General features: G+C 41.4%; 1 protein-coding gene across 1 annotated transcript in view; it reads left to right on the top strand.

The window, feature by feature from the left end:
- Nucleotides 1-26,160, top strand: part of LOC111969861 (caM kinase-like vesicle-associated protein) — an 83,333-nt gene that overhangs the window by 44,238 nt on the left and 12,935 nt on the right. Inside the window, exons 2-4 of the mRNA XM_023996195.2 lie at nt 23,949-24,056; nt 24,357-24,488; nt 25,592-25,666. Coding sequence (XP_023851963.1) covers nt 23,962-24,056; nt 24,357-24,488; nt 25,592-25,666 — 302 coding nt within the window. The 5' untranslated portion in view covers nt 23,949-23,961. The remainder of the gene's footprint in view (nt 1-23,948; nt 24,057-24,356; nt 24,489-25,591; nt 25,667-26,160) is intronic.

The raw sequence follows: 26,160 nt of genomic DNA, 5'->3' as shown, positions 1-26,160 counted from the left end.
TYGGCCAAGGAAACCCAATTCATGAAGCTCCCAACGAACAGTTATTGTGCTGACGTTGCTTCCAGAGGCAGTTTGGCAGTGTTGCAACGATTTTTACGCGCTTTAGCACTCGGCAGCCCCATTCTGAGAGCTTGTGTGGCCTAMCATGCTTACCAGACCGGACGCGTCGCGTGCGCGAGCGTCGCAAAAATAAATTTAGAAATCCATGTTATTCAATTATTGCACCCAACGAGCGTCTGCGATGCCAAGGGCTAAATTAGAACTCCTTTCTATTTCTGAGAAAGATTGCGCTGCAAGTCCTGCCTCTCCCATCTCCTCATTGGTTTATAGAAGCAGGTACCCACGTGCCATCTCCTCATTGGTTATACCCACGTGGGTGATTGAAAGATGAAATGTTTTGCCGGTTGTCGAGGTAAAAGTGTAGATGCCAATCAGTTCAAAGATGGAAAAGCCTGGAAGGAGGAGAGATTACTAGAAACAATTCGGTTGGCCGTTTTTTGTGTGGATTAATTGTCAGAGTAGAAGACCTTGTGCATTTCAGGTAAAATAACAACTMAATGTTTATATCCCAGGACAAATTAGCTAGCAACAGCAAGCTAGCTAAATAGGACAAATTAGCTAACAAGTGCAAGATAACTAGCTAAATTGCCATAAATGTTTAATGCTTTTTGACCTGTCCCCCAAATTAATGTCATTGGTTCAGAGTTTGTTTTGATATTTTAACCTGCGTGTCTTGATCGCGTTTGGTGTAGGGGGACAAAATACATTTCTGCACGATAGCGCACGATGGCRCACGCGCACAGCCGGTTTAGGTTCCGTGTAACACTTCGCGGTTGAGCCATTGTTGCTCCTAGACGTTTCCACTTATAGTAGTAGTTCTAGCAGGACAGCAATTTGACGAACTGACTTGTTGAAATTCACTGAGCTCTTCAGTACGGACCATTCTACTGCCAATGTTTGTTTATGAAGATTGCATGGCTGTGTGTTTGATTTTATACACCTGTCAGCAACGAATCCACAAATTTGAAGGGGTGTCCACATACTTTCGTATAGTGTATATTGTAGTGTTGTGTATATTGCTGCCATTTCAGAATGTCTCCCCAGAAGTCACTACATTACTGCTAACATCATGTACTGTAAATGTCTGTGTAAATTAATTTGATTATGTTTCAGATTAATCATTGTAAACTTCAAAGAAAGAAGAAAACAGTTATAAGTTAGCAAGCAAAAAGCTTTTATGTGTGTGTGTGTGTGTGTGTGCATACAATGTGCATGTGTGTGCGTGCGTGTGAATGTACACTTCCTCCAAGGTTGTCAGGCGTAGTAAAAGCATAGCCACAGGAGAGCAGTATATCTGTTTTTTTGCTGGAGAGTCAGATATCTCTGTCGGGGCCTGAGTTATACCAGTCATGCTCGTTAATCGCTCAGCCTCCACAGGCCACCCTTCATCATGAATAATTTGCTGTGATATTGAGCTCCTTCGGAAGAGAGCTGGGATTTTTTATGTAATTAGGTGTCCAAAATGCACTACCATCACCTCACATTGATATCTACACACACCCACACCCTTTCATCTTCCACTGCACTGTAGAGTTGACACAGTACTACTAAATACCCTCGGACAGACACACATGTGCAGCTAAATTTAGACAAAGTATTAGTTTCCTATGCAGATCTGAAAAGACACATACACGTGCAGGATACACTTCACACTTAAATGCACATGTGCATGCATTCACTCATTCAGGCATACTGTGCAGTGCATAGTATTGCCACACACACACACTGTCCCTTAGGAAGTATTGTCTCTAACTGTAGTATCATCAACACAGATCTACATTGTACTCTAACATGCTCTATTTAAGTAATAAGACACAGGGGGGGGGGGGGGGTGGTATATGGCCAATATACCACAGCTAAGGCCTGTTCTTAAGCACCATGCTACGCGGAGTGCCTGGATATTGATATATTGCCATAATACAACAAACCCCCGAGGTGCCGTATTGCTATTATAAACTGGTTACCAATGTAATTAGAGCAGTAAAAATGAATGTTTTGTCATACTGTACCTGTGGTATGCGGTCTGATATATCCCGGCATTCAGACAATCAGCATTCAGGGCTCAAATCACCCAGTTTATAATTAATCAATAAGGCACGAGGGGGTGTGGTATATGGCCAATAAACCACGGCTAAGGGCTGTTCTCTTATGCACGACGCAACACAGACTGCCTGGATACAGCCCTTAGCCATGGTATATTGGCCATATACCACAAGGCGCCTTATTGCTGTTATAAACTGGTTACCAACATAGCAGTAAAAATACATGTTTTGTCATACCCGTGGTGTACGATCTGATATACCACCCAGTTTATAATGTAGAATATTGTTTAGCATCTCTCATTGTGACAAGGGCTGAATACAGTCTAGATTACCTGAGGTATAACCTACAACCTTTGCTACCAACTAATACGATGTTATGCTCTATACTAGTGATKCACCGACATGACATTTTTGGCTGATACCGATATCCAATATTTTCCTTGCCAAAAAAACGATACCGATAACCAATATTTAAAATTATAGCAGCTTTTTAAGCATTCTAGTACAGTTAAATAGTTAACACACACACATGGACGCAGCGATCTAAGGCACTGCATCTGCACTGCATCTCAGTGCAAGAGGCGTCACTACAGTCCCTGGTTCGAATCCAAGCTGTATCACATCCGGCCGTGATTGGAAGTCCCATAAGGCGGCGCACAATTGGCCCAGCATCATCCGGGCTGTCATTGTAAATAAGAATTTGTTCTTTACTGACTTAGCCTAGTTAAATAAAGGTTACACACAAACACACACACCACACTGACCAAAAAGGTATTTTGTTGGCATTTACGTATGTCCCCATTACCAGTAAAACATAATCAAAACCTATTTCTTTCACTTACTTGCTGTGCTTCGTTGTTCTTGCTGTGTTTCGTTGTTCAGTCGTTTCATTCTCAACCAGGATTTCTATGGAACGCAGTTTGGGTCTTTGCGTGTCAAAAAAGATACATGTTAAATAACACTATTTGACGTGTCAAATAACACTATTTGACCAATCAGGACCTGAATATGACTGCACGTCACATAATAATTTAACGCATTCATACATTTTTTACATAGTTATTACACATTGATTACAATATCACTCGTATTTCATATCTCACAACGATTCATTGATACGTATGCTATGATGCTGGTAAAGTTGTCTCGCGCACCTACAGTGCTGGTCATAAAAAAAGCTAGCTAGTTCATGGATGCAAACAATGTTCTTCCACAAAAACATAGCAAAACAACATAATCTGTTTCAGTAGCTATAGTTAGCTAGCTAACTATATAGCTAGGTGTCATCATCTAAAATAACCCTAATTTATAAAACAGTTCTTATTTGATTAATGGTAGTCGGACCCATCTATGTGAAGCTAGCCACAATATGGATTAGCCACAATATAGTGGACTTTGCGGTTAGCCTTCAAAATAAAAGTATGGCATAATTATACTATTTGTATTCATTTGCATCACTGTCAATGACATACTTTTATTTTGAAGGCAAACTGCAAAGTCCACTATTGCCTAATCCTTATTGTGGCATGCTTCACAACACATAACCCGGTCCGGTCGAGAGTCACTAGCCAGATGAAGCTAGCTGGCTCCTTATAATGTTAGCTTTGGGCAACAGGGTTAAGTAGCTGGGTAGCTATTTATTTTCATGAACTGAAGTTCAATTTCAATAGGCGAACAACAAATGGCAACCTAGCTAATACTTACTCACAAGGATTCCTAAATCATTGCTAAGAATAATGAAAATGACTGCAGTTTCTACTAGTCATTGTTTTCAGGCTGGTTGTATTGGTGCTAGCTAGGTACCAAGCTAAAGCTAGCTACCCCAGAAGTTGCAGTCATACAAATGATGCTTTATTACCAACACGGTATTGTAAACACATCGTTTGTGGCCGGTGTTTGCTTGTTTGCAGACTTTTTTGTACAGCTTTGACAGTGCTACGGTATCTTTTTTGACACGCAAAGACCCAAACGGCGTTCCATAGTATGTATGTCGTGAAGCAAATCGCAGTGACGCTATTACTTTGTAACTCCGGTAGGGCAACATCTGAAAAATAGCGTACTTGGTAGTGTGTACCGGTGCTTGACCAGTCTGCGAAAGCCAACATCACCCACGACAGACAACGGTTGATTGTCAAGGGCAATGAATTCCATTATCTTGCCTTTGAGTTGTCTCGCAGAAATGTTCTTACTCTTTCAAATGACTGCTCTACTTGTTGACTGCTCGATCCACACAGCAGACATTGTGTGGGCTAGGCTAGGAATGCTGTGTTGCGCGTCTAGCGCAAAATTTTACGTGGCGTCATTACGTCATGTACCTACGTTATATAGGTATGCACGGTAGCTTTGACATAGGTTTTTAACATCGGCGTTAAGCTAGATATCGGGCCGATACCGATGTTGGCATTTTTAGCTAATATTGGCTGATTCCGATATGTTCACCGATATATCGTGCATCCCTAATCTATACATGTATTGCAGGAATTAACTTGCATGTACATTTTAAATTTCTGATACAGTATCATGATCATTGTGAGTTTGAATCATATATAGACTATATATACAAAAGTATGTGGACACCCCTTCAAATTAGTGGATTTGGCTACTTCAGCCACACTCATTGTTGACAGGGGAATAAAATTGAGCACACAGCCATGCAATCTCCATAAACAAACATTGGCAGTAGAATGGCCTTACTGAAGATCTTAGTGACTTTCAACATGGCACCTTTCCATCAAGTCAGTTTGTCATATTTCTGCCCTGCTAGAGCTGACACGGTTAACAGTAAGTGCTGTTATTGTGAAATAGAAACGTTTAAGAGCAACAACGGCTCAGCCGTGAAGTGGTAGGCCAAACAAGCTCACAGAACCGGACAGCCGTGTGCTGAAGCACGTAGAACATAGAAATCATCTGTCCTCGGTTGCAACACTCACAACCGATTTTCAAACTGCCTCTGGAAACAATGTCAACACAATAACTGTTTGTCAGAAATTCCATGAAATGGGTTACCATGGCCAAGCAGCCACACACAAGCCTAAGATCCCCATGCGCAATGCCAAGCGTCGGCTGGAGTGGTGTAAAGCTCGCCGCCATTGGACTCTGGAGCAGTGGAAACACGTTCTCTGGAGTGATGAATCATGCTTCACCAACTGGCAGTCCTACAGACGAATCTGGGTTTGGTGGATGCCAGGAGAACGCTACCTGCCCAAATGAATGGAAGCAAGTCTCCGCAGCAATGTCCCAACATCTTGTGGAAAGCCTTTCCAGAAGTGTGGATGCTGTTATAGCAGCAAAGGGGGGACCAATTCCATATTAACGCCCATTCCATGATTTTGGAATGAGATGTTAGACAGGCAGGTGTCCACATAGGTTTTGGTCATGTAGTGAATATATTAGTTAAAACATATTGATGGATCAACTACCAACACTGAATATAACACTCCCGTAGTGTCTCACATTCACTGTCTCTCTGTGACTGTATTACCAGGGCTCTGCCATGGTTAAAAAGGAGAGGGTGGCAAAAAGGGATTTCTTCTGTTCACCCTGGCAGCTTACAGGATGCAGAGAGGAGCTGCTGGCATACATAGATCTCTGGTTATCTCTGTTATGAAACAAGAATAGTCAGATTAATGCCTCTGGCTCTGACAAATTACAATTTGTATGATATGCTACAAATTCAATTTTTTGGGGGGGCTAACATTAGCTAGGTGGCTAACATTAGTTATGCTAGGGGTTAAGGTTAGAGGAAGTTTTATTTAACCTTTATCTAACTAGGCAAGTCATTTAAGAACAATTTCTTATTTACAATGACAGCCTACCTGGAAACAGTGGGTTAACTGCCTTGTTCAGAGGCAGAATGACAGATATTTATCTTGCCAGCTCGGGGATTCGATCCAGCAACCTTTCGGTTACTGGCCCAACACTCTCACCACTAGACTACCTGCCGCCCCAAAGTGTTAGCTGACATGCTACGTAGCAAAATAATTATAAGTAGTTGCAAAGTTGCTAATTAACTAAAATGCTCAAGTTGTCCGCGATGTAATTTGAACATGCAACCTTTCGGTCGCTAGACTTTCGCATTTTACACCCACCCACCAAATCATATGTGAAGAATGCAACAAAGATGCAGAATCATCTGGCCAAGTGCTTAAAGTTCCCTCAGCGTTCACGACAAGCAGCCTCTGACAAAAGTCCCTTTACTTCTATTCGRGGTGAAAATTATGAATCAGACACCTTATCGATAGCAACAGCTCAATTTTGACTCAATGGAGGAACGTAGTCAGAGAAATGCTGATGAATGTTTTGCTCAATCCTGTGTATGCAACTGATTCAATTCTGATGCTCACAGGCAATGTGAATTGGAAGAGATTTCTGAATGTTCTTCGCCCAGCATACAGCCCTCCAACCAGACATGCTTTATCTACTCATTTGCTGGATGCAGAGTTCAATAGAGTTCAAGTGAAGGTCAAGCAAATCATAGAGAAAGCAGACTGTATTGCAATCATCTCTGATGGGTGGTCGAATGTTCGTGGGCAAGGAATAAATAACTACATCATCTCCACCCCTCAACCAGTATTCTACAAGAGCACCGACACCAGGGACAACAGACACACCGGTATCTACATTGCAGATGAGCTGAAGGCAGTCATCAATGCCCTTGGACCACAGAAGGTATTTGCGCTGTTGACAGACAATGCTACGAACATGAAGGCTGCTTGGTCTAAAGTGGAGGAGTCCTAACCTCTCATCACACCCATTGGCTGTGCTGCTTATGCATTGAATCTTCTCCTCAAGGACATCATGGCACTGAAAACAATGGATACACTCTACAAGAGAGCCAAGGAAATGGTTAGGTATGTGAAGGGTCATCAAGTTATAGCAGCAATCTACCTCGCCAAGCAAAGTGAGAAGAATAAGAGCACCACATTGAAGCTGCCCAGCAACACCCGTTTGGGTGGTGTTTTTATCATGTTGTACAGTCTCCTGGAGGGGAAGGAGTCTCTCTAACAAATGGCCATATCACAGTCTGCCAATATGGACAGCCCCATCAAGAGGATGCTCCTGGATGGTGTATTTTGGGAGAGAGTGGTAAGCAGCCTGACACTCCTGAAACCTATAGCAGTAGCCATTGCACGGATTGAGGGAGACAATGCCATCCTGTCTGATGTTCAGACTCTGCTTGCAGATGTAAGAGAATAAATCCGTACTGCCCTGCCCACTTCACTATTGCTCCAAGCAGAGGAAACTTCCGTTCTGAAATACATCAAAAAGCGTTAAGTCTTCTACCTGAAGCCCATACACACCGAAGCGTACATGTTGAACCCCAAGTATGCTGGCAAGAGCATCTTGTCTGGTGCAGAGATCAACAAGGCCTATGGTGTCATCACTACCGTGTCTCGCCACCTTTGTCTGGATGAGAGCAAGGTTCTTGGCAGTACGGTGAAGTACACTTCCAAGCAAGGGCTTTGGGATGGAGATGCAATATGGCAGTCGTGCTAACATATCTCATCAGCCAACTGGTAGATCTGAGGCTCTTTCCCCTGTTGCCTCCATCCTCCTCCAAATCCCACCAACATCAGCCGCCTCAGAGCGCAACTAGTCCTTGTTTGAGAACACACACAGCAAAGCACACAACAGGCTGACCAATGCAAGGGTTTAAAAATTGGTGGTCATCTGGGCAAATTAGATGCATTTTGAGCCTAACAACGAGCCATCCTCAACAAGGTTGGAAAGTGACAGTGAAGATGAGGCCTCAGAGTTTGATGTTCAAGAGGTGGACATTGAGGAGGTCCAGGGAGAAGACATGGAAGCTTGAGAGGAAGACAACCAAGCTTTACTTTAGACTCATTTTACAGATGTATGTTGAAAAGTTTTTGGGAGATGCGATGGATCATTGGGGATCATTCAATATTCCCTTTTGTTGTTCATTGAAATCATCCCATGTGAAGTGGCAACTCATTTAATTAAAGTTAAATTTGTAACTAAATATATTTTTTATTTCTATTGGAAGGATTTAATCATTTGCAATTATGTCTACTTATTATAAGGTAAAAGGTTTATGTTTCTGTCTCCATATGATATGGTAAATATATCCAATGCAAAAACATCTACATTTAAATGGTATTAATATTAATTTGCACATATTCCCGTTAATTCCCATATATTCCCGTTAATTCCCATATAGTCCTGTTAATTCCCACAAAGTTTCCACGTCTGAATTTTCCCCAAAATGTGCATCCCTATTTGTATGGATGTTTTGGTTCTACAAAGCTGTGTACATCTTAATATTCAATAATCAGTTAATTGCATTCATTCTTGCACCATACGATCAATTATCAGTTCTAAACATGTATTTCTCTTCTTTATGCTGCCTGCAGCATGATCCATTTTTTCTGCGTGCATATATGACAGACAGCTGTTGTTCGGAGCACGTCTCCGGAGCCACTCTGAGCGTATTAACGCTGGTGTAGAATTATGGCAGCCAGCCAGCAGGTCAAACTAGCAACTAAAATGAACGAGTCACTCAGAAAAACAAATGTTGACTCTCGAGTCAGTAAAAACAGTTGTTCAAAAAGAACGAATCGTTCACGAACTGCACATCACTAGTCAGCGAGCTGCCTTTGAGAGAAACGGGAATAATTGATAGAGAAGCCTTCTTATTTTACCCTCTCATTTTTTCTCTCTGTGTCTCTGTCTTCCCCCCGACATGCAAAGGTACAGAGGAGCATCAGTGGCAGTCTCTCAGACCTGAGAAGGTTTGACGTGGTTTAGATTATACCTCATGATGGGCTTCGATGTCATTCCGGCACTGTAGCACTAGCAAAGTGGACGGAGCTACAGTTGAAGTCGGAAGTTTACATACACCTTAGCCAAATACATTTAAACTCAGTTTTTCACAATTCCTGACATTTAATCCTAGTAAAAATTCCCGGTCTTAGGTCAGTTAGGATTACCACTTTATTTTAAGAATGTGAAATGTCAAAATAATAGTAGTGAGAGTGATTTATTTCAGCTTTTATTTCTTTCATCACATTCCCAGTGGGTCAGAAGTTTATATACACTCAATTAAGTATTTGGTAGCATATGCCTTTAAATTGTTTAACTTGTGTCAAACGTTTCGGGTAGCCTTCCACAAGCTTCCCACAATAAGTTGGGTGAATTTTGGCACATTCCTTCTGACAGAGCTGGTGTAACTGAGTCAGGTTTGTAGGCCTCCTTCTTCGCACATGCTTTTTCAGTTCTGCCCTGTTCTATAGGATGAGGTCAGGGCTTTGTGATGGCCACTCCAATACCTTGACTTTGTTGTCCTTAAGCCATTTTGCCACAACTTTGGAAGTGTGCTTGGGGTCATTGTCCATTTGGAAGACCCATTTGCGACCAAGCTTTAACTTCCTGACTGATGCTTTGAGATGTTGCTTCAATATATCCACATCATTTTCCTACCTCATGATGCCATCTATTTTGTGAAGTGCACCAGGCCCTCCTGCAGCAAAGCACCCCCACAACATGATGCTTGCCACCCCCGTGCTTCACGGTTGGGATGGTGTTCTTCGGCTTGCAAGCCTCCCCCTTTTTCCTCCAAACATAACATGGTCATTTAGGCCAAACAGTTCTATTTTTGTTTCATCAGACCAGAGGACATTTCTCCAAAAAGTACGATCTTTGTCCCCATGTGCAGTTGCAAACCGTAGTCTGGCTTTTTTATGGCGGTTTTGGAGCAGTGTCTTTTTCTTTGCTGAGCGTCCTTTCAGGTTATGTCGAGATAGGACTCGTTTTACTGTGGATATAGATACTTKTATCCCTGTTTCCTCCAGCATCTTCACAAGGTCCTTTGCTATTGTTCTGGGATTGATTTGCACTTTTTCGCACCAAAGTACGTTCATCTCTAGGAGACGGAACGCGTATCCTTCCTAAGTGGTATGACGGCTGCGTGGTCCCATGGTCTTTATACTTGCATACTATTGTTTGTACAGATGAACATGGTACCCGTTTGGAAATTGTTCCCAAGGATGAACCAGACTTGTGGAGGTCTACAATTGCTGATTTCTTTTCATTTTCCCATGATGTCAAGCAAAGAGGCACTGAGTTTGAAGGTAGGCCTTGAAATACATCCACAGGTACACCTCCAATTGACTCAAATGATGTCAGTTAGCCTATCAGAAGCTTCTAATGCCATGACATCATTTTCTGGAATTTTCCAAGCTGTTTAAAGGCACAGTAAACTTACTGTATGTAAACTTCTGACCCACAGGAATTGTGACACAGTGAATTATAAGTGAAATAATCTGTCTGTAAACAATTGTTGAAAAAATTACTTGTGTCATGCACAAAGTAGATGTCCTAACCGACTTGCCAAAACTATAGTTTGTTTTCAAGAAATTTGTGGAGTAGTTGAAAAACGAGTTTTAATGACTCCAACCTAAGTGTGTGTAAACTTCCGACTTCAACTGTATACTGTATTCCACACAAAAAGATGAAGCCCTTGCATTGCTGTAGTAGCCTCTTCATGTAATATATTGGTCAGGCCCGATGGTCAGGGGGCCGGAACATAATTACAAATCACTTGTATACTGTAAATTGACTGCAAGATGCCCAAACAGATATATTATTTGACTAAAACATAATAATTTCAAACCTTGCTTACATTTGTATACGATCACATATATCTTTCTATTATGCGTGGGAATATTTTGTAACAGGTCTCCAAAATTAAAATCACTTGGAGCTGATTTGCTGGTGTTATTACAGTCTTGTATGTCCAACATTTAAAAAAGGATACAAAAAAAGGTTATTTTTTTTGCTCAGAAATCTTGGGGGGGGGAAAATAAAATCACCCACAGGCCAAATTCGGCATGCAGGCCGCCAGTTGTGGAACCCTGCTGTAGTCTTCAGTTCACTGTAGATGAATAGTCATGGACTCCTAGCTGGACTAAAGTTACGGTACTAGAGGTGACACAGGGTGAGTGAAGTAAGTGAAGAGGGTGTGCATAGGAGGCACAAAAAGTGGTATATAGGAGGAATGGCTGCAGGAGATGTCAACGCCAGGATATCTTCTACGAATGAAATTGGAGATTCACTGAAAAGAAAAATAGTCACACAGATATAGAACTCTATGAATTGGAAGAATCTGTGAAAATGCATGACTACAGTGTAGTTGTGACATGTTTGTCTGACCGGATACAAAGCAGCTGTACAGGGAAAAGCTGAACATTGGGTCATGGCTTTTGAATCAGCTCCAGGAAATAAAGTATATTTGGCTGCTTTGCAAAACCGTCAGTCACCAATGGTCCTTGACAGGCACTGTCTGGTGAGCAAATGAAGATGTAATGTATTCATCAGAGAGGCCGCCTGTGTGAGGTACAGACAGACACAGACAGTGGGCAGAAAGACGCACAATCTGACCTAGGAGTGGATAGAGAGAGAGAGAGGGATGGTAATTATGACACAGAGAGAGGGAGCGAACTGCCTAGCTTCTTGTGCTCCGAGTCGACTGTTGAGCAAATGCCGCGGGACACATTGATTCTCATATACAAGAGACATCAACCACTACAGGCCCAGACTGGCAGGCATCAATAATTAATCTGACTGTCCCTCTCTCCTCTCTCCATCTCTCCCTCAGTCTTTATTTTAATCCTCCTTCCTTTACACTGATGATTGATGCCTATTCCCTTCAACCCGTTTATTCCCAATCCGGGGTTGTTATCCTGCTCCTTTTTCCTTGTTATACTCTTTCTTCTCTCTCAACTCAACATTCCTCCCTGGAATGCAATGGTTGAAACAGCAATTCTAATATGCTGCATTGTAACTTTCAGTAGTAGGCTAAAAGCCAGCGAACTGTGCAGTAAAAGTGTTTTTTCTTCAAAATATACTGAACAAAAATATAAACGCAACATGCAAAAATGTCAAAGATTGTACTGAGTTAGTTCATATGCAGAATGTTGTTCTTCCCCACCGAGCTAGGAAATAACCCCTAACCAATGTATAAGGGCTTGTTTTCCCCCGTAACCCATATAAAGGCTTCAATGTTTACTACTTTGCTTGCTTTGTGTTTAGTTATGTTCACTTTCATTCAAAAAAAATATTCAGCAAACAATGATGGGATAGAGTTAAGTGCCAAAAACATTTGAGTAAATGAGGGATACATAGTATATTGAAAGCAGGTGCTTCCACACAGGTGTGGTTCCTGAGTTAATTAAGCAATTAACATCCTATCATGCTTAGGGTCATGTATAAAAATGCCCAATTGGCCATTATTTTGGCTACCATGGCTAGAAGAAGAGATCTCAGTGACTTTGAGGGATGTTAGAGTGGGTCTCAAAGGAGCATAGGGTGTTTAAAGTGTGTGTGTGTCAGAGTTTCCGTTAGCTGGTAATAGCCGGCTTTTGGCCCCCCCAAAAATATGAAAAGCCGGTAAATAAAATTGCTGCTGGCCAATTGTCAGGGAGGAGAAAAAGAATCCCATTGCAAAATAATGCATTTTAGCCTATTAATTGATTGAAATACCAGTCGATGTAATGTGAGGGCTGCTGATACAGCTCAAACAGCTGTTTGTTGCTGCTGGATGAAACATGTGCTTTAATAAGCCCAATCATTGCGTAACAATTCTAAAGGCATGCGTGTAAAAAAACWAAAAAAACAATGGCTACGATTACAAATAGCTACTATTTTTATTTCTTAACTGGTAATTGAAGCGTGCTTCCCATTCGCCATTCACACACCACTTTGAAATGAGCTGGAGGCAGTATGCATTTAGATTTTTTGAAACGTGAACGTTTTACCGCATATTATGAGGCATGTCTTTGCTTCAAAGTAGCCTAGCCAAAATCATATGCCATTGAAACCAGTAGCCTTTTTWTTTWATGTTCTATTGGTTTTCATATCAACTTTCTTTCATTGTCGAGTAGCCAAAGGCACAATCCTAGTCATATTAGCAACCCATGTTAGTTGTTGCATATATGTAATGGATATTTTAATCTCTCACAGGAAACCGCTCACAATGGTCTTTTCCCGCTAATTGCATTACGGAACTAACATTCGCTCGAAGCCTACTGCCTCATTGCATTTGAATGTTTTTTACATGTAGCCTTCGGCCTACTGGTTGTATAATTTTGGGATCTATCATCCTACAACTTTCCCAAAGTCTGTTTGGAATAGGCTATTTCTTTCTTGCACAGAACGGTAAGCTGACCAATAGAATAGGTCAACTTTTCTACTATGGAGGATAGTAAATGTGGGCAATTATTCTTACATAGGCGGCGCGTGGGTTTCAAGTTTAGGGAAGCTAATTTAGACCATAAAAATGCACCTTTATAATAAAGTATTCCATGCATCCTTGCATTTGCAGACTTATGTAAAATAGCCTACTATTCCTAATGTGRTGATTAGATTGGATAGTCATAATTGTATATGACTGGGGACATTAGCATCATCTTTTTTAATAGGACAAAAATTACAGGGTAGGCTACTCTGCTGACACTGACAAACAGATTATTAAAACGACGTTGTCTGATCCATATAATCGGCCTACGAAAAAGGGAGACACAAATACAATATGATGGCAATCTAACCTGGAGGAGGAAATGATTAGCCAAAAACAAGCAAAAGTGTCACTGACCCAATGATAAAGACAGTGAATATGCACACTCACTGGGGATATGACTGATGTTCTCCACTGTTGAGAATTTTGATAAATTAAAGACAGATTGGAGTCTTTTCATTGTCTTCTTTTTACAGAAATAGCCATTTGTTTTCCAAACTGTTTTTCAGCGATTGTATTTAAAAAAAAAATTGCAATATGGGTTGCTCTGCTTTTCACTGACACTCGCAACTCAACAATCATCTATTTGGTATTTGCAACGTGCTCTGCCCAACTATGCAATTTAAGACAATCCACTTTTTTAAAAGAAGCTAATGGTCAATCCTCTGTGGCCAAATCATGCTTTCTGGGGTAGTAGCTTATTTTGAATKATGTATTTATTTCTCTATAGACAGGAATTAGCTAGTTAGGCTATATCATTTTGGCAATTTAATTCAATTTACTTGCGGGAAAGCTTCCCCTAGCCTTAGGGACGCATGGCGCATTGTAAAGATGGGGAGAGGTCTGTCCGTAATAAAGAGATGCTTTGCTTTTTTGACACCACACTCCAAAAAGCAAGTTCTGCAGGCTMTAGTTTAGTCTAATCTTGATTATTATTCAGTCGTGTGGCCCAGTGCTACAAGGAAAGACCTAGTTAAGCTGCAGCTGGCCCAGAACAGAGCGGCACGTCTTGCTCTTCATTGTAATCAGAGGGCTGATATAAATACTATGCATGTCAGTCTCTCTTGGCTAAGAGTTGAGGAGAGACTGACTGCATCACTTCTTTTTTATAAGAAACGTTAATGTGATGAAAATTCCAAAATGTTTGCATAGTCTACTTACACACAGCTCTGACACACACACTTACCCCACCAGACATGCCCCCTGGGGTCTTTTCACAGTCCCCAAATCCGGATCAAATTCTAGAAAGCGTACAGTATTATATAGAGCCATTATTGCATTGAACTCGGTTCCATCTCATATTTCTCAAATATACAGCAAACCTGGTTTTAAAAAACAGATAAAGCAACACYTCACTGCACAACRCCTCTCCCCTATTTGACCTAGATAGTTTGTGTTTATGCGTTGATATGTAATTTAAAAAATKTATGTAGTTCTGTCCTTGAGCTGTTCTTTTCTATTCATGTTCTGTATTATCTCATGTTTTGTGTGGACCACCAGGAAGAGTAGCTGCTGCTTTTGCAACAACTAATGGGGATCCTAATAAAATGCCTAAAAATGTCATGGTGGGATTAGGCAGGAAGGCTGTACTCTACCGTCTTCAAATTGCTCATCGGAATTCAGKAAAAATGATGCACGCCGTTGCATCCGAGTTGCATGTTCTTTTAAGATGAATTACCATAAACTAAATGTGATTTCTGTCATTCTGAGAACCGTGGGTGGATGCCCTAATCAGGTTACACAACCAATGCATATGGTTCCGGTAAATTTCTTAAATGTCTTGTGAATTAAAATGCTGCCGGTCAAATGTCCGGCGCCACATTTTCCTAACGGAAACTCAGGTGTGTGTGTGTGTGTGTGTGTGTGTGTGTGTGTCTCAGTCACCAGATCTCAAACCAATTGAACACTTATGGGAGATTCTAGAGCGGCGCCTGAGACAGTATTTTCCACCACCATCAACTAAACACAGAATTATGGAATTTCTCATGGAAGAATGGTGTTGCATTCCTCCAATAGAATTCCAGAATCTATCGCAAGGCGCATTGAAGCTGTTCAATGCTGATTCAAAGTTCACCTTGAATCGGAGACATCCTTGACCTTTTTAGGACTTTTTTCTGTTATACAACCAGGCTGGAAAACGTTCATTAGCATATCTGCGTGCAAGGAAGCTTTACCCTTCACAGCGTAATGTTTGCAAATGCAATAACTCACTTTTGTATTACCTTTGGTTAAAATAAATTAGAWTTCACCGAATTGGATGGGCAACTTTCATTTCGTTTAGACATTGTGATAGGAATTAAAAGGTGTTTAAGAAACCCTTGCATTTTTTTCTGTCTCCAGTAAGGTTGCAGGGAAGGTGGGCGAGGATCCTACCTCATATGGTATACATGGCTAGAGAAATAGGCTCTGGAAAGTATGTACTACTGTATGGAAAGATTGTACTGTATGGATATTGTCCACATTGTGTACCGTTGAAGTCCGTCAGAACTCTGTAATTGATTGTTTTGTTGCCATACTCTATTGCTAGCAGTGCACTTATTCAAGCCACAAGGATTATGACTAACACACAAAACATCTCAGGGAGCATAAAGAGCCATCCGGAAGATGTTGTAGATGTGAATCAGAAAATAAGGTGCCCTTTTGGTTTACTTCTTTATGGCTAGTTGCAGCATTTCATTTGTTTGCCAGGGGTGATCTTTGGCTGGGCCTGCTTTGCCTCTGACAGCACTGACATTCAGCCCACACTTAACCAGCCAGCAAGCCAGCCCCTAGCCTGGTCCCCTCCCCTCTCCTCTCCATCACACTCTCAAGCCTCACACTAAGAAAGCAACACACCATTCTCTAACCTGTCTCCACAGTGGCAATTTTCCTGCAATTATCACGTTACTCGTTAATCTAAAAGACCAATTCAAGAGAATACAGTAGGCTCTCTTCAATTTGCACTAGACTCCACTGCACTTAATGCTTGATTGGTTCTTTTCTGCTATCTTCATTGTATTTCAAGTTGCTAATACTGGAACAAGCACATCAGTTTTGCTCCTTATAAGAATACTTTTCAAAGTCACTCACACCATCAGAGCATGTATTTCAATGTCATGGTTACAGGCTGACTACACGTGAGCGTTGCAAAATACATTTAGAAATCTATATTATTTCATTATTGCACCCACACTGCTCGCGCGCACCAATGAGCGTCTGTGTTGCCAAGGGCTAAAATAGAAGTCAGTTCTATTTCTGATGCAGATTGCACTGCAAGTCCTGCCTCTCCCATCTCCTCATTGGTTTATAGAAGCAGGTACCCACGTGCCATCTCCTCATTGGTTATACCCACGTGGTTGACTGAAAGACGAATGAGTCAGTGGCGGTAATGTACCTAATTTATGAAAGTTGCCGATCGCAATATAAAGTCAAGAGAAGAAAAAGACAAGAAGGAGAGACAACTAGAAACGATTCGGTTGACCATTTTATGTGTGGATTAATTGTAGGAGCAGAGGACCTTGTGCATTTCAGGTAAAATAACAACTCAATGTTTATATCCCAGGACAAATTAGCTAGCAACAGCAAGCTAGCTAGCTAAATTGCCATAAATGTTTAATGCTTTTCGACCGGTCCCCAAATTAATGTAATTGGTTCAGAGTTTGTTTTGATATTTTAACCTGCATGTCGTGATCGCGTTTGGTGTGGGGGAACAAAATAAATATATGCACGATGGTGCACGCGCGCCGCCGGTTTGGGTTCCATTTTAGGTTGAAGTGGAGTAATAACATGTCAAGTCCTCATAGCCTTTATTTTCGGTGTCCCTCTCTCTCATCGGAGTGCGAGACAGTAAATGGCAAACATTAGAACATCAGCGACCTTCTGACACCAGTCTTTCTTTAGTCCATACGGTTGTTGTCCTGCCCCTCCATATTGACCGTATCATAGCCACTCAATTCCAGGGAGGGAAAGCCATATCAGAGTCGTCCTGACCCTACAGCAATCCCCAGGGTTCAGGACGGATGAAAGAAATGAATGTCAAGAATGTTCGTCTTAGAATGGTGGGAATGTGTGCAAGAAAGAGGGAGGAAAGAGAGAGGCAGAGCACAGACAACACTGCACTAATTTCACACACTTTGTCCATTGCATGAGAGAAAAAGGAAAGGAAAGGGGGATACCCAGTCAGCATTCAACTGAGTGCCTTCAACTGAAATGTGTCTTCCGCATTGAACCCAACCCCTCTGAATCAGAGAGGTGCGGGGGGCTGCCTTTGTCGACATCCACGTCTTCGGCGCCCAGGGAACAGTGGAGAGCTAGAGAAAGAAAGAAAAAAGTAGATAACAAAGGTATATTTCACTCAACATGTACTGCACTGACACAACTGACCGATGATTGGTTGAAAGAAAATGATATTAGGAAGATTGTGGGAGCTGTACTGTTAGATTTCAGTGCAGCGTTTGATATTATTGACCATAACCTGTTGTTGAAAAAAAGTGGATTTTCAACCTCTGCCTTATCATGGATTCAGAGCTATCTATCTAATAGTACTCAACGGGTTTTCTTTAATGGAAGCTTTTCTAGTGTCGAACATGTAAAGTCTGGTGTACCGCAGGGTAGCTCTCTAGGCCCTCTACTCTTTTCTATTTTTACCAATGACCTGCCACTTGCATTAAACAAAGCATGTGTGTCCATGTATGCTGATGATTCAACCATATACGCATCAGCAACCACAGCTAATGAAGTAACTGAAACCCTTAACAAAGAGTTGTCTGTTTTGGAATGGGTGGCCAGTAATAAACTGGTCCTGAACATCTTTAAAACTAAGAGCATTCTATTTGGTACAAATCATTCCTTAAGTTCTAGACCTCCGCTGAATCTGGTAATGAATGGTGTGGCAGTTGAACAAATTGAGTAGACTAAATGACTTGGCGTTACCTTAGATTGTAAACTGTCATGGTCAAAACAGAAAGATTCAATGGTTGTAAAGATGAGGAGAGGTCTGTCCGTAATAAAGAGATGCTCTGCTTTTTTGACACCACACTCCAAAAAGCAAGTTCTGCAGGCTCTAGTTTAGTCTAATCTTGATTATCGTCCAGTCGTGTGGTCCAGTGCTACAAGGAAAGACCTAGTTAAGCTGCAGCTGGCCCAGAACAGAGCGGCACGTCTTGCTCTTCATTGTAATCAGAGGGCTGATATAAATACTATGCATGTCAGTCTCTCTTGGCTAAGAGTTGAGGAGAGACTGACTGCATCACTTATTTTTATAAGAAACATTAATGTGTTGAAAATTCCAAATTGTTTCCATAGTCTACTTACACACAGTTCTGACACACACACTTACCCCACCAGACATGCCACCAGGGGTCTTTTCACAGTCCCCAAATCCAGATCAAATTCAAGAATGCGTACAGTATTATATAGAGCCATTATTGCATTGAACTCGGTTCCATCTCATATTGCTCAAATAAACAGCAAACCTGGTTTTAAAAAACAGATAAAGCAACACCTCACTGCACAACGCCTCTCCCCTATTTGACCTAGATAGTTTGTGTTTATGCATTGATATGTAGGCTACGTGTGCCTTTAAAAWWWTTTTTTAGTTCTGTCCTTGAGCTGTTCTTGTCTATTCATGTTCTGTATTATGTCAGGTTTCATGTTTTGTGTGAACCCCAGGAAGAGTAGCTGCTGCTTTTGCAGCAGCAAATAGGGATCCTAATAAAATACTGAAAAATGTCATGGTTGGATTAGGCAGGAAGGCTGTTCTCTCCTGTAAGTAAAGTTTACCTACCCAGACAGATACCATTTGTCTGGGTTGTAAAACAATCCCCTACTGCAGTACCTTGTGTTAAACTTAATTCAGCTTTATCCCGAAACATGAAGTAAGAGAGTTTCACATCGATTTCAATGGGCAGGAGAAAAATTCTAATTTGCTCATCACCTTGCCTCATTGGAAAAAGCATGCTGCTTCTAAAAACCCTTGCTCTTTATCGTTATCAATTTTCCTTCCCATAATTCTTTGCTGTGTCTGCAGAAAAACATCAGGGATATAGAAAGCCCCCCTTGCAGGGCTGCTGTCTGGGTGAGGGTCACACTGCAGAGTGCTGTAAAGTGTCTCACACAATCGATCGCTTCTCCCCGTTGGAAGATTAAGGTAGGAACACAGGAAGATAATGCTGATGGTGGTCAATCCAAATGTGCTATTACATTGCGTACATTGCAATACCTCTGCCTTGTGCCTCTGGCTTCTACATGGATTAATCAATATACAAAGGAAGCAGCTTTGGGTGCTTTAGGTTCATTCTTAGCCTTTTTTCAGAGATTCTAAGAATAAGTACTATGTATTTTTTTCTCTAATGGAAATAGTTTTGCGTTTGCATTTAGATATCAAAGAAAGAACACTCTCTGTGAACCTGTGTGTTGAGTGACTGATACAATCATTTATAAGGTTTAAGATAAATGATTAAATAATTCTACCCGGAAACTTAACCAGTAGGGATTAGAGGTTATGTAGCATGGATAAGGAGTAATTAAAAATATGAAACATAAGTCCAACTAGGTTAAACTGGGAGAGAGAGGAATGTGTGTATGCCTAAGAAAACACCTAGAAACAATTAAACTATGGTTGAACCGACCCRGCTATAAATCTGGGAACGTACGATAGGACAGGGAGTACCCTTCTAGGTTTCCTTTATCTGGGGGGGACTGGAACTGTCCGCTGGTTAGTGATAAACTGTGGTGAGAATTCTAGAGAAGAAGATAGCTCTCCTAATGTTAGTGTGCATGTGTGTGCGTAGGTTAGAATAATTTAATAAAAGGAACATCTTTGTATGTGAATGGGAGAGCTCTCGTGAATAAAATTGGATTTGACTAATTGTAAGCTGGGAATTCTGTCTGTTTCATTTAAACCAGAACTTTACACACTCTGGGTTGCAGACCGATTAGAATAATTGAAAATTATAGACATTGATAATAAAATTCTATATCAGTGACTTCAGAGTGACTGAGAGTAAAAAATCTTATCTGAAATCACTTCCATTTTTATTATTCATGTTTGATTAGATGTGTTACTTTAATGGACCTGAATTTGACCTTGGCAGCATCCAATAGAACTAATCAGAGCTATAAAAAAGAGAACTGTAACAGACAGGCTTTTATTTAATCTCTCTCTTCTCTCTTTCTCTCTCTCTCTGTCTGTCTGCCTCATTCTTTCTCTATAATTGTCTGTCTCTTTGGCTGTTATTGCCACTTGGGGAATGAACATGTTCCTTTTATTGTCTTGTATGTGCATTAGTAGAATATATTTTTTCCTGATGCGTTTGTTAATGGCGTGGCCTGCCAGACCAGTTCTGCTCTCATTTAAATGATGCTCCTGCAGGAGTCTCTTTCTCTCATGGAGTGAGAGATTGAGCAGAGAAAGGTCAACGCTTTGCCTCACCTGCACTACACAACACAGGCTCTCTCCTCAAATGAAAAACATATCTCAGAGAGAGCACCGTTTCCTCTCCGCATTTCAGATGTCTCTGATTGACTTTTCAGTCAGTAAACAGGGTTATTTTGAACAGATTGCCCTCACTTGGCTGCTCTCCCTCTCTGCTCTCTCTCTCCCTCTCTCTGGTTTCCTCCATCCAATTTATTCTCACAGACAATAATTGATTCAGTAATAGCTCATAGTCAGCTATTGTGTGTTCATAGAGATATTCACTCCTGGTGTGCCATACAACCATGTCAGACAGATCAGGGAAATATTGGGATGGATGATCCAAGGTATTTGTATTCAAATTTTCCCTATTCAAAGGTATGAGATGTTATCTATTGGGCCTTCTAACATCGAACACAATGTAATATATTTCAGACAATGGGAGATACTATAAATAGAGCTATTAAGTCATTCACTTATCCAGATTCTCTCCAAACTGACCACTTCATAGCTGGGATGACTGCATACTGCAGAGGCTGCGGAGTGGTCAAAACGTTGCTGCATTGGAACTATGTCAAAATTTGTCCATACACTCCTTTCTTTTCATGACTGCATACTGTAGGATCACTATTAGAGGAAAGAATGGATGTCCCATTATTGCAGACTCTTAATTATACTAGGTCAAGATAAGGGCAACCTCAGAGGGGACACAATTTGCAAACCTTAAGGTAAAAACACACAAAAACTTCCAGGCCCTTTTCAATTTGGTAATTTACGGCCTCTCTCACTCACTCTCCCCAAGATTATAGTCACAGGAATCATTTCAAAGAGACAATGACAACCCCATTTTCCCAGAAAAACACAAAACACTTTGTTAGTATTCATTACACTACATCGATTCAGAAACTCAAAAGTGAACTATAAACCAAACCTAATGATAATTCCACTGTACCTCAAATCTTAAAACAACTAAACTTAAAACAAAGAAACGTCCTCTCACTGTCAACTGCGTTTATTTTCAGAAAACTTAACATGTGTAAATATTTGTATGAACATAACAAGATTCAACAACTGAGACATCAATGAACAAGTTGAACAGAAATTGAATAATGTGTCCCTGAACAAAGGGGGGGTCAAAATCAAAAGTAACAGTCAGTATCTGGTGTGGCCACCAGCTGCATTAAGTACTGCAGTGCATCTCCTCCTCATGGACTGCATCATATTTGCCAGTTCTTGCTGTGAGATGTTACCCCCCTCTTCCACCAAGGCACCTGCAAGTTCCCGGACATTTCTGGGAGGAATGGCCCCTGCCCTCACCCTCTGATCCAACAGGTCCCAGACGTGCTCAATGGGATTGAGATCTGGGCTCTTCGCTGGCCATGGCAGAACACTGACATTCCTGTCTTACAGGAAATCACGCACAGAACGAGCAGTATGGCTTGTGGCATTGTCATGCTGGAGGTTCATGTCAGGATGCGCCTGCAGGAAGGGTACCACATGAGGGAGGAGGATGTCTTCCCTGTAGCACACAACGTTGAGATTGCCTGCAATGACAACAAGCTCAGTCCGATGATGCTGTGACACACCGCCCCAGACCATGACGGATCCTCCACCTCCAAATCGATCCCGCTCCAGAGTACAGGCCTCGGTGTAACGCTTATTCCTTCGACGATAAACGTGAATCTGACCATCACCCCTGGTGAGACAAAACCGTGACTCGTCAGTGAAGAGCACTTTTTGCCAGTCCTGTCTGGTCCAGCGACGGTGGGTTTGTGCCCTTAGGCGACGTTGTTGCCGGTGATGTCTGGCGAGGACCCGCCTTACAACAGGCCTACAAGCCCTCAGTCCAGCCTCTCTCAGCCTATTGCGGACAGTCTGAGCACTGATGGAGGGATTGTGCGTTCTTGATGTAACTCGGGCAGCTGTTGCCATCCTGTACCTGTCCCGCATGTGTGATGTTCGGATGTACCGATCCTCTGCAGGTGTTGTTACACGTGGTCTGCCACTGCGAGGACAATCAGCTGTCTGTCCTGTCTCCCTGTAGCGCTGTCTTAGGCGTCTCACAGTACGGACATTGCAATTTATTGCCCTGGCCACATCTGCAGTCCTCATGCTTCCTTGCAGCATGCCTAAGGCACGTTCACGCAGATGAGCAGGGACCCTGGGCATCTTTCTTTTGGTGTTTTTCAGAGTCAGTAGAATGGCCTTTTTAGTTTCATAACTGTGATCTTAATTGCCTACTGTCTGTAAGCTGTTAGTGTCTTAACGACCGTTCCACAGGTGCATGTTCATTAATTGTTTGTGGTTCATTGAACAAGCATGAGAAACAATGTTTAAACCCTTTACAATGAAGATCTGGTAAGTTATTTGGATTTTTACGAATTATCTTTGAAAGACAGGGTCCTGAAAAAGGGACGTTTCTTTTTTTGCTGAGTTTATGTTACCATCTGGTCTTTAGACTCTATGATCCTTTCTTTCAGAAAGTATACAAACTACCCAACAAACATAAAAATAACATGCCAATTAAGCTTGCCATAAAATCTTGATTCTCAGCAGTAAACTTAGTTAGGTTTTCTTCAGTTTCACTCAGTGCGGTTAGAGAGAGAGAGAAGCAGCACTGAAATTAGATCCGTAAGTGTGATGCGGAGCTCATAAAGTGCTTTAATTTGTGTTTTCGGATGCTCTGCTCATAATCGCTCGCTCCTCTTCCCTAATTGGAAATGCTTCACTTGTTGCTGTGGCACACTGGCAGGCTCGCTGAGTGAGCACAATTGCATTAGTGTTTTTCTTCTCCTGCTCTGCCTCCATTAGCACCCGGTTCCCCTGTTCAGACTCCTCAAAGGAACCCTGGTGCTGACTGACACAGTTGCATGCTGTAAATGAGATCTGCTTTTAAAGTTGAGTCCCCTAGCAGCTCCTCACATCACGCTCTGCAGCCCATCAAAGTGGTGTTTGTTAATACAGGATTATCAAAGGCTTGTTACAGTTGTCAAGTGAAACAATCGGCTCAACAGTGATAGCATCAGCTGGCGTTGGCTGTTTATCAGTCCCTTTACTCTGGAAAGACTTTCTCGCCATCAGTGCAGTGCAATGTTTCATGATTGAGGGATTCTGTTTGATGTGGTGTGTAATAATGTACACTAATGGCTAATAGTGTGTGACATTACATGATACCAGGTTGTTCTCCACTCTCCCTCAGGGCAGGATTGGCCATGCCATTTGGCTGTTTGACGCTCGGGGAAAAGAAGGATTACAACAATCCCTCAGAGGTGACAGATAAATATGACCTGGGACAGATTGTTAAATCGTAAGTATGCTCTTAGTAGTCCACCTTACTGAACAAACAGGAAATACAGTAAACCCAATATCAGCCCTCTAGTCTGGGTTTTTCTTTGTCCAATATGGAACCAGATAATTAGAAAATTAACTAACTTTAAAAAAAGACTTAAATACAGACAAATGGTTTATTCAAGTCCACCTAAGGATGCTGTTTCCATGGCCAATAATTATGAAATTGTAATCAAGGGCTTTACAAAATTAACTTAGAAATCCATTAAATGTACTTTTGATCTTTATAAATGTGTGGTTTTGTGCATTTCCTTTTCAGAGAGGAGTTCTGTGAGATCTTCAGGGCCAAGGACAAAAATACACTGAAAATGTTTACTTGTAAAAAGTTCCTGAAAAAGGATGGAAGGAAAGTTCGGAAGGCTGCAAAAAACGAGATCCTTATTTTAAAGATGTGAGTTTTTGTTATGAACTTTAAACTCTGCTTTCTGTCATTTTGCATCTGCGTTCACAAAACTATTCTCTGTAAATGCTTTTTGTTTCATAAGAGATGGTGTATTATTCTAGTAGGCTATGTGAATTTGCCGACAACCATTAGAGCGAAGAACAAAGAAAACAAAATATGTCTGCATCATTTTTTATGAAAAAGTAAAGCAAACTACATTCCACTGAATGATCACACTGGGTAGCAATATTTACTCCAACTTTGTTACTCTTCAAATATTTTTCTCACATTAGGCTTCTTATTCATCATGTGTGGCAGACTCCCTTTCATTGCCTCCCTCTCCAGTAAACATTAGCATAACCTGAGCCTTATCAAACAATTTGTTGCAGGCAGTAGGGAACTCAAAGAATACAGATGAAAAAGCCAATGCACATAATGGAAGATGAAAGTGTCATTTATTGAAGGGTTATCTAATACGTGGAGTCTTTTCTCCCAATACACAAAAGCATGACCTTCATAGGGCTCGCTATTTCAATTGGTTTCTTCAAACTCTGGAACTGAAGGATTTGATCAATCTTCTTGTGGTTGGCGGCCATTACTTTCAGTGACTGGAAAAGATACCATTCCATCAGTCCAATCCCCTGAAGCACCATTGAAAGCCAGCAGCACACAGACCACATATGGCCAATTGTTTCCATGTTGTCTAACACATTATGTGAAGCGTTAAACTCTTCATTGCTCTTAGCCTCGCTGACAAAACTCACCATGAAGTTTCTTAGCCGGTGCAGTCGTTATCGTGGTCACGGTCAAACACRCCATACTGTTCTGCCGCGTGGTCGTGATTGCACATAAATGCCCTCATCAATTCAGATGTTTAAGCATGCAGATCTCACTGTCCTTTTTTAAATAAATTGATTATGTTTATGGCTGCATTTTTTCCTGCACATGGTTGCTGTTCCTCTTGGCATGGTTGACTGTTGTTGTGTTTTATTCATGAGCATTATTATACTGTTATACCGTACTGTGTATCTCAATGAAGGCACTCTCATTTCTCTCCATCTGTACACTCCTTCTAACTCTCCTCTCTTCCCCCTGTGGCCTGCTCTCTCCAGGGTGAAGCACCCAAATATTCTTCAGCTGGTGGATTTCTATGAGACCAGAAAAGAGTACTTCCTCTTCCTTGAACTGTGAGTCGAGTCATCTGATTGGTTGAGATTGCGCCCCTGTTTTTGTGGCAGCAGGGGTCTATGTGTTGATTATGCACTTATAGGGAATGAGCTGTAGTAGCCTAAGGCCCTGTAAATATGAGCACAGCTCTGAACTACCCTTCTGCAGCCTTCATTTGGTATTCAGATATGATTCATTTCTGCATGCTCCATTTTTTCATTAGTCTGTGTTCTTGGGGATTTGATACATTACCATAGAAACATTAAATGTGACATGCTCCATCATAATCAGTCGTAAGTCGTGCTAGTGCATTAGCATAACACTTGCACATTTCGTAAAAAATATTGGCATGGCCTGTTGTTGGATTAAAACAGAATTCAATAGAACAACATGTTTTCTAGCCAACCCAATTCATTTGAATGTCGAAATCATAGTTTTAGTACACTTTGAAAGCCTCAGATGATAAGAAGATCCACCTTTCAAAACAAGTCAATGGCTAGCTAACAGTCAACTG

This window comes from Salvelinus sp. IW2-2015, linkage group LG11, assembly GCF_002910315.2.
Source record: "Salvelinus sp. IW2-2015 linkage group LG11, ASM291031v2, whole genome shotgun sequence".
Classification (NCBI taxonomy): domain Eukaryota; kingdom Metazoa; phylum Chordata; class Actinopteri; order Salmoniformes; family Salmonidae; genus Salvelinus; species Salvelinus sp. IW2-2015.
The sequence above is the reverse complement of the archived record's forward strand: the minus strand, read 5'-3'. Positions and strand labels throughout refer to the sequence as shown.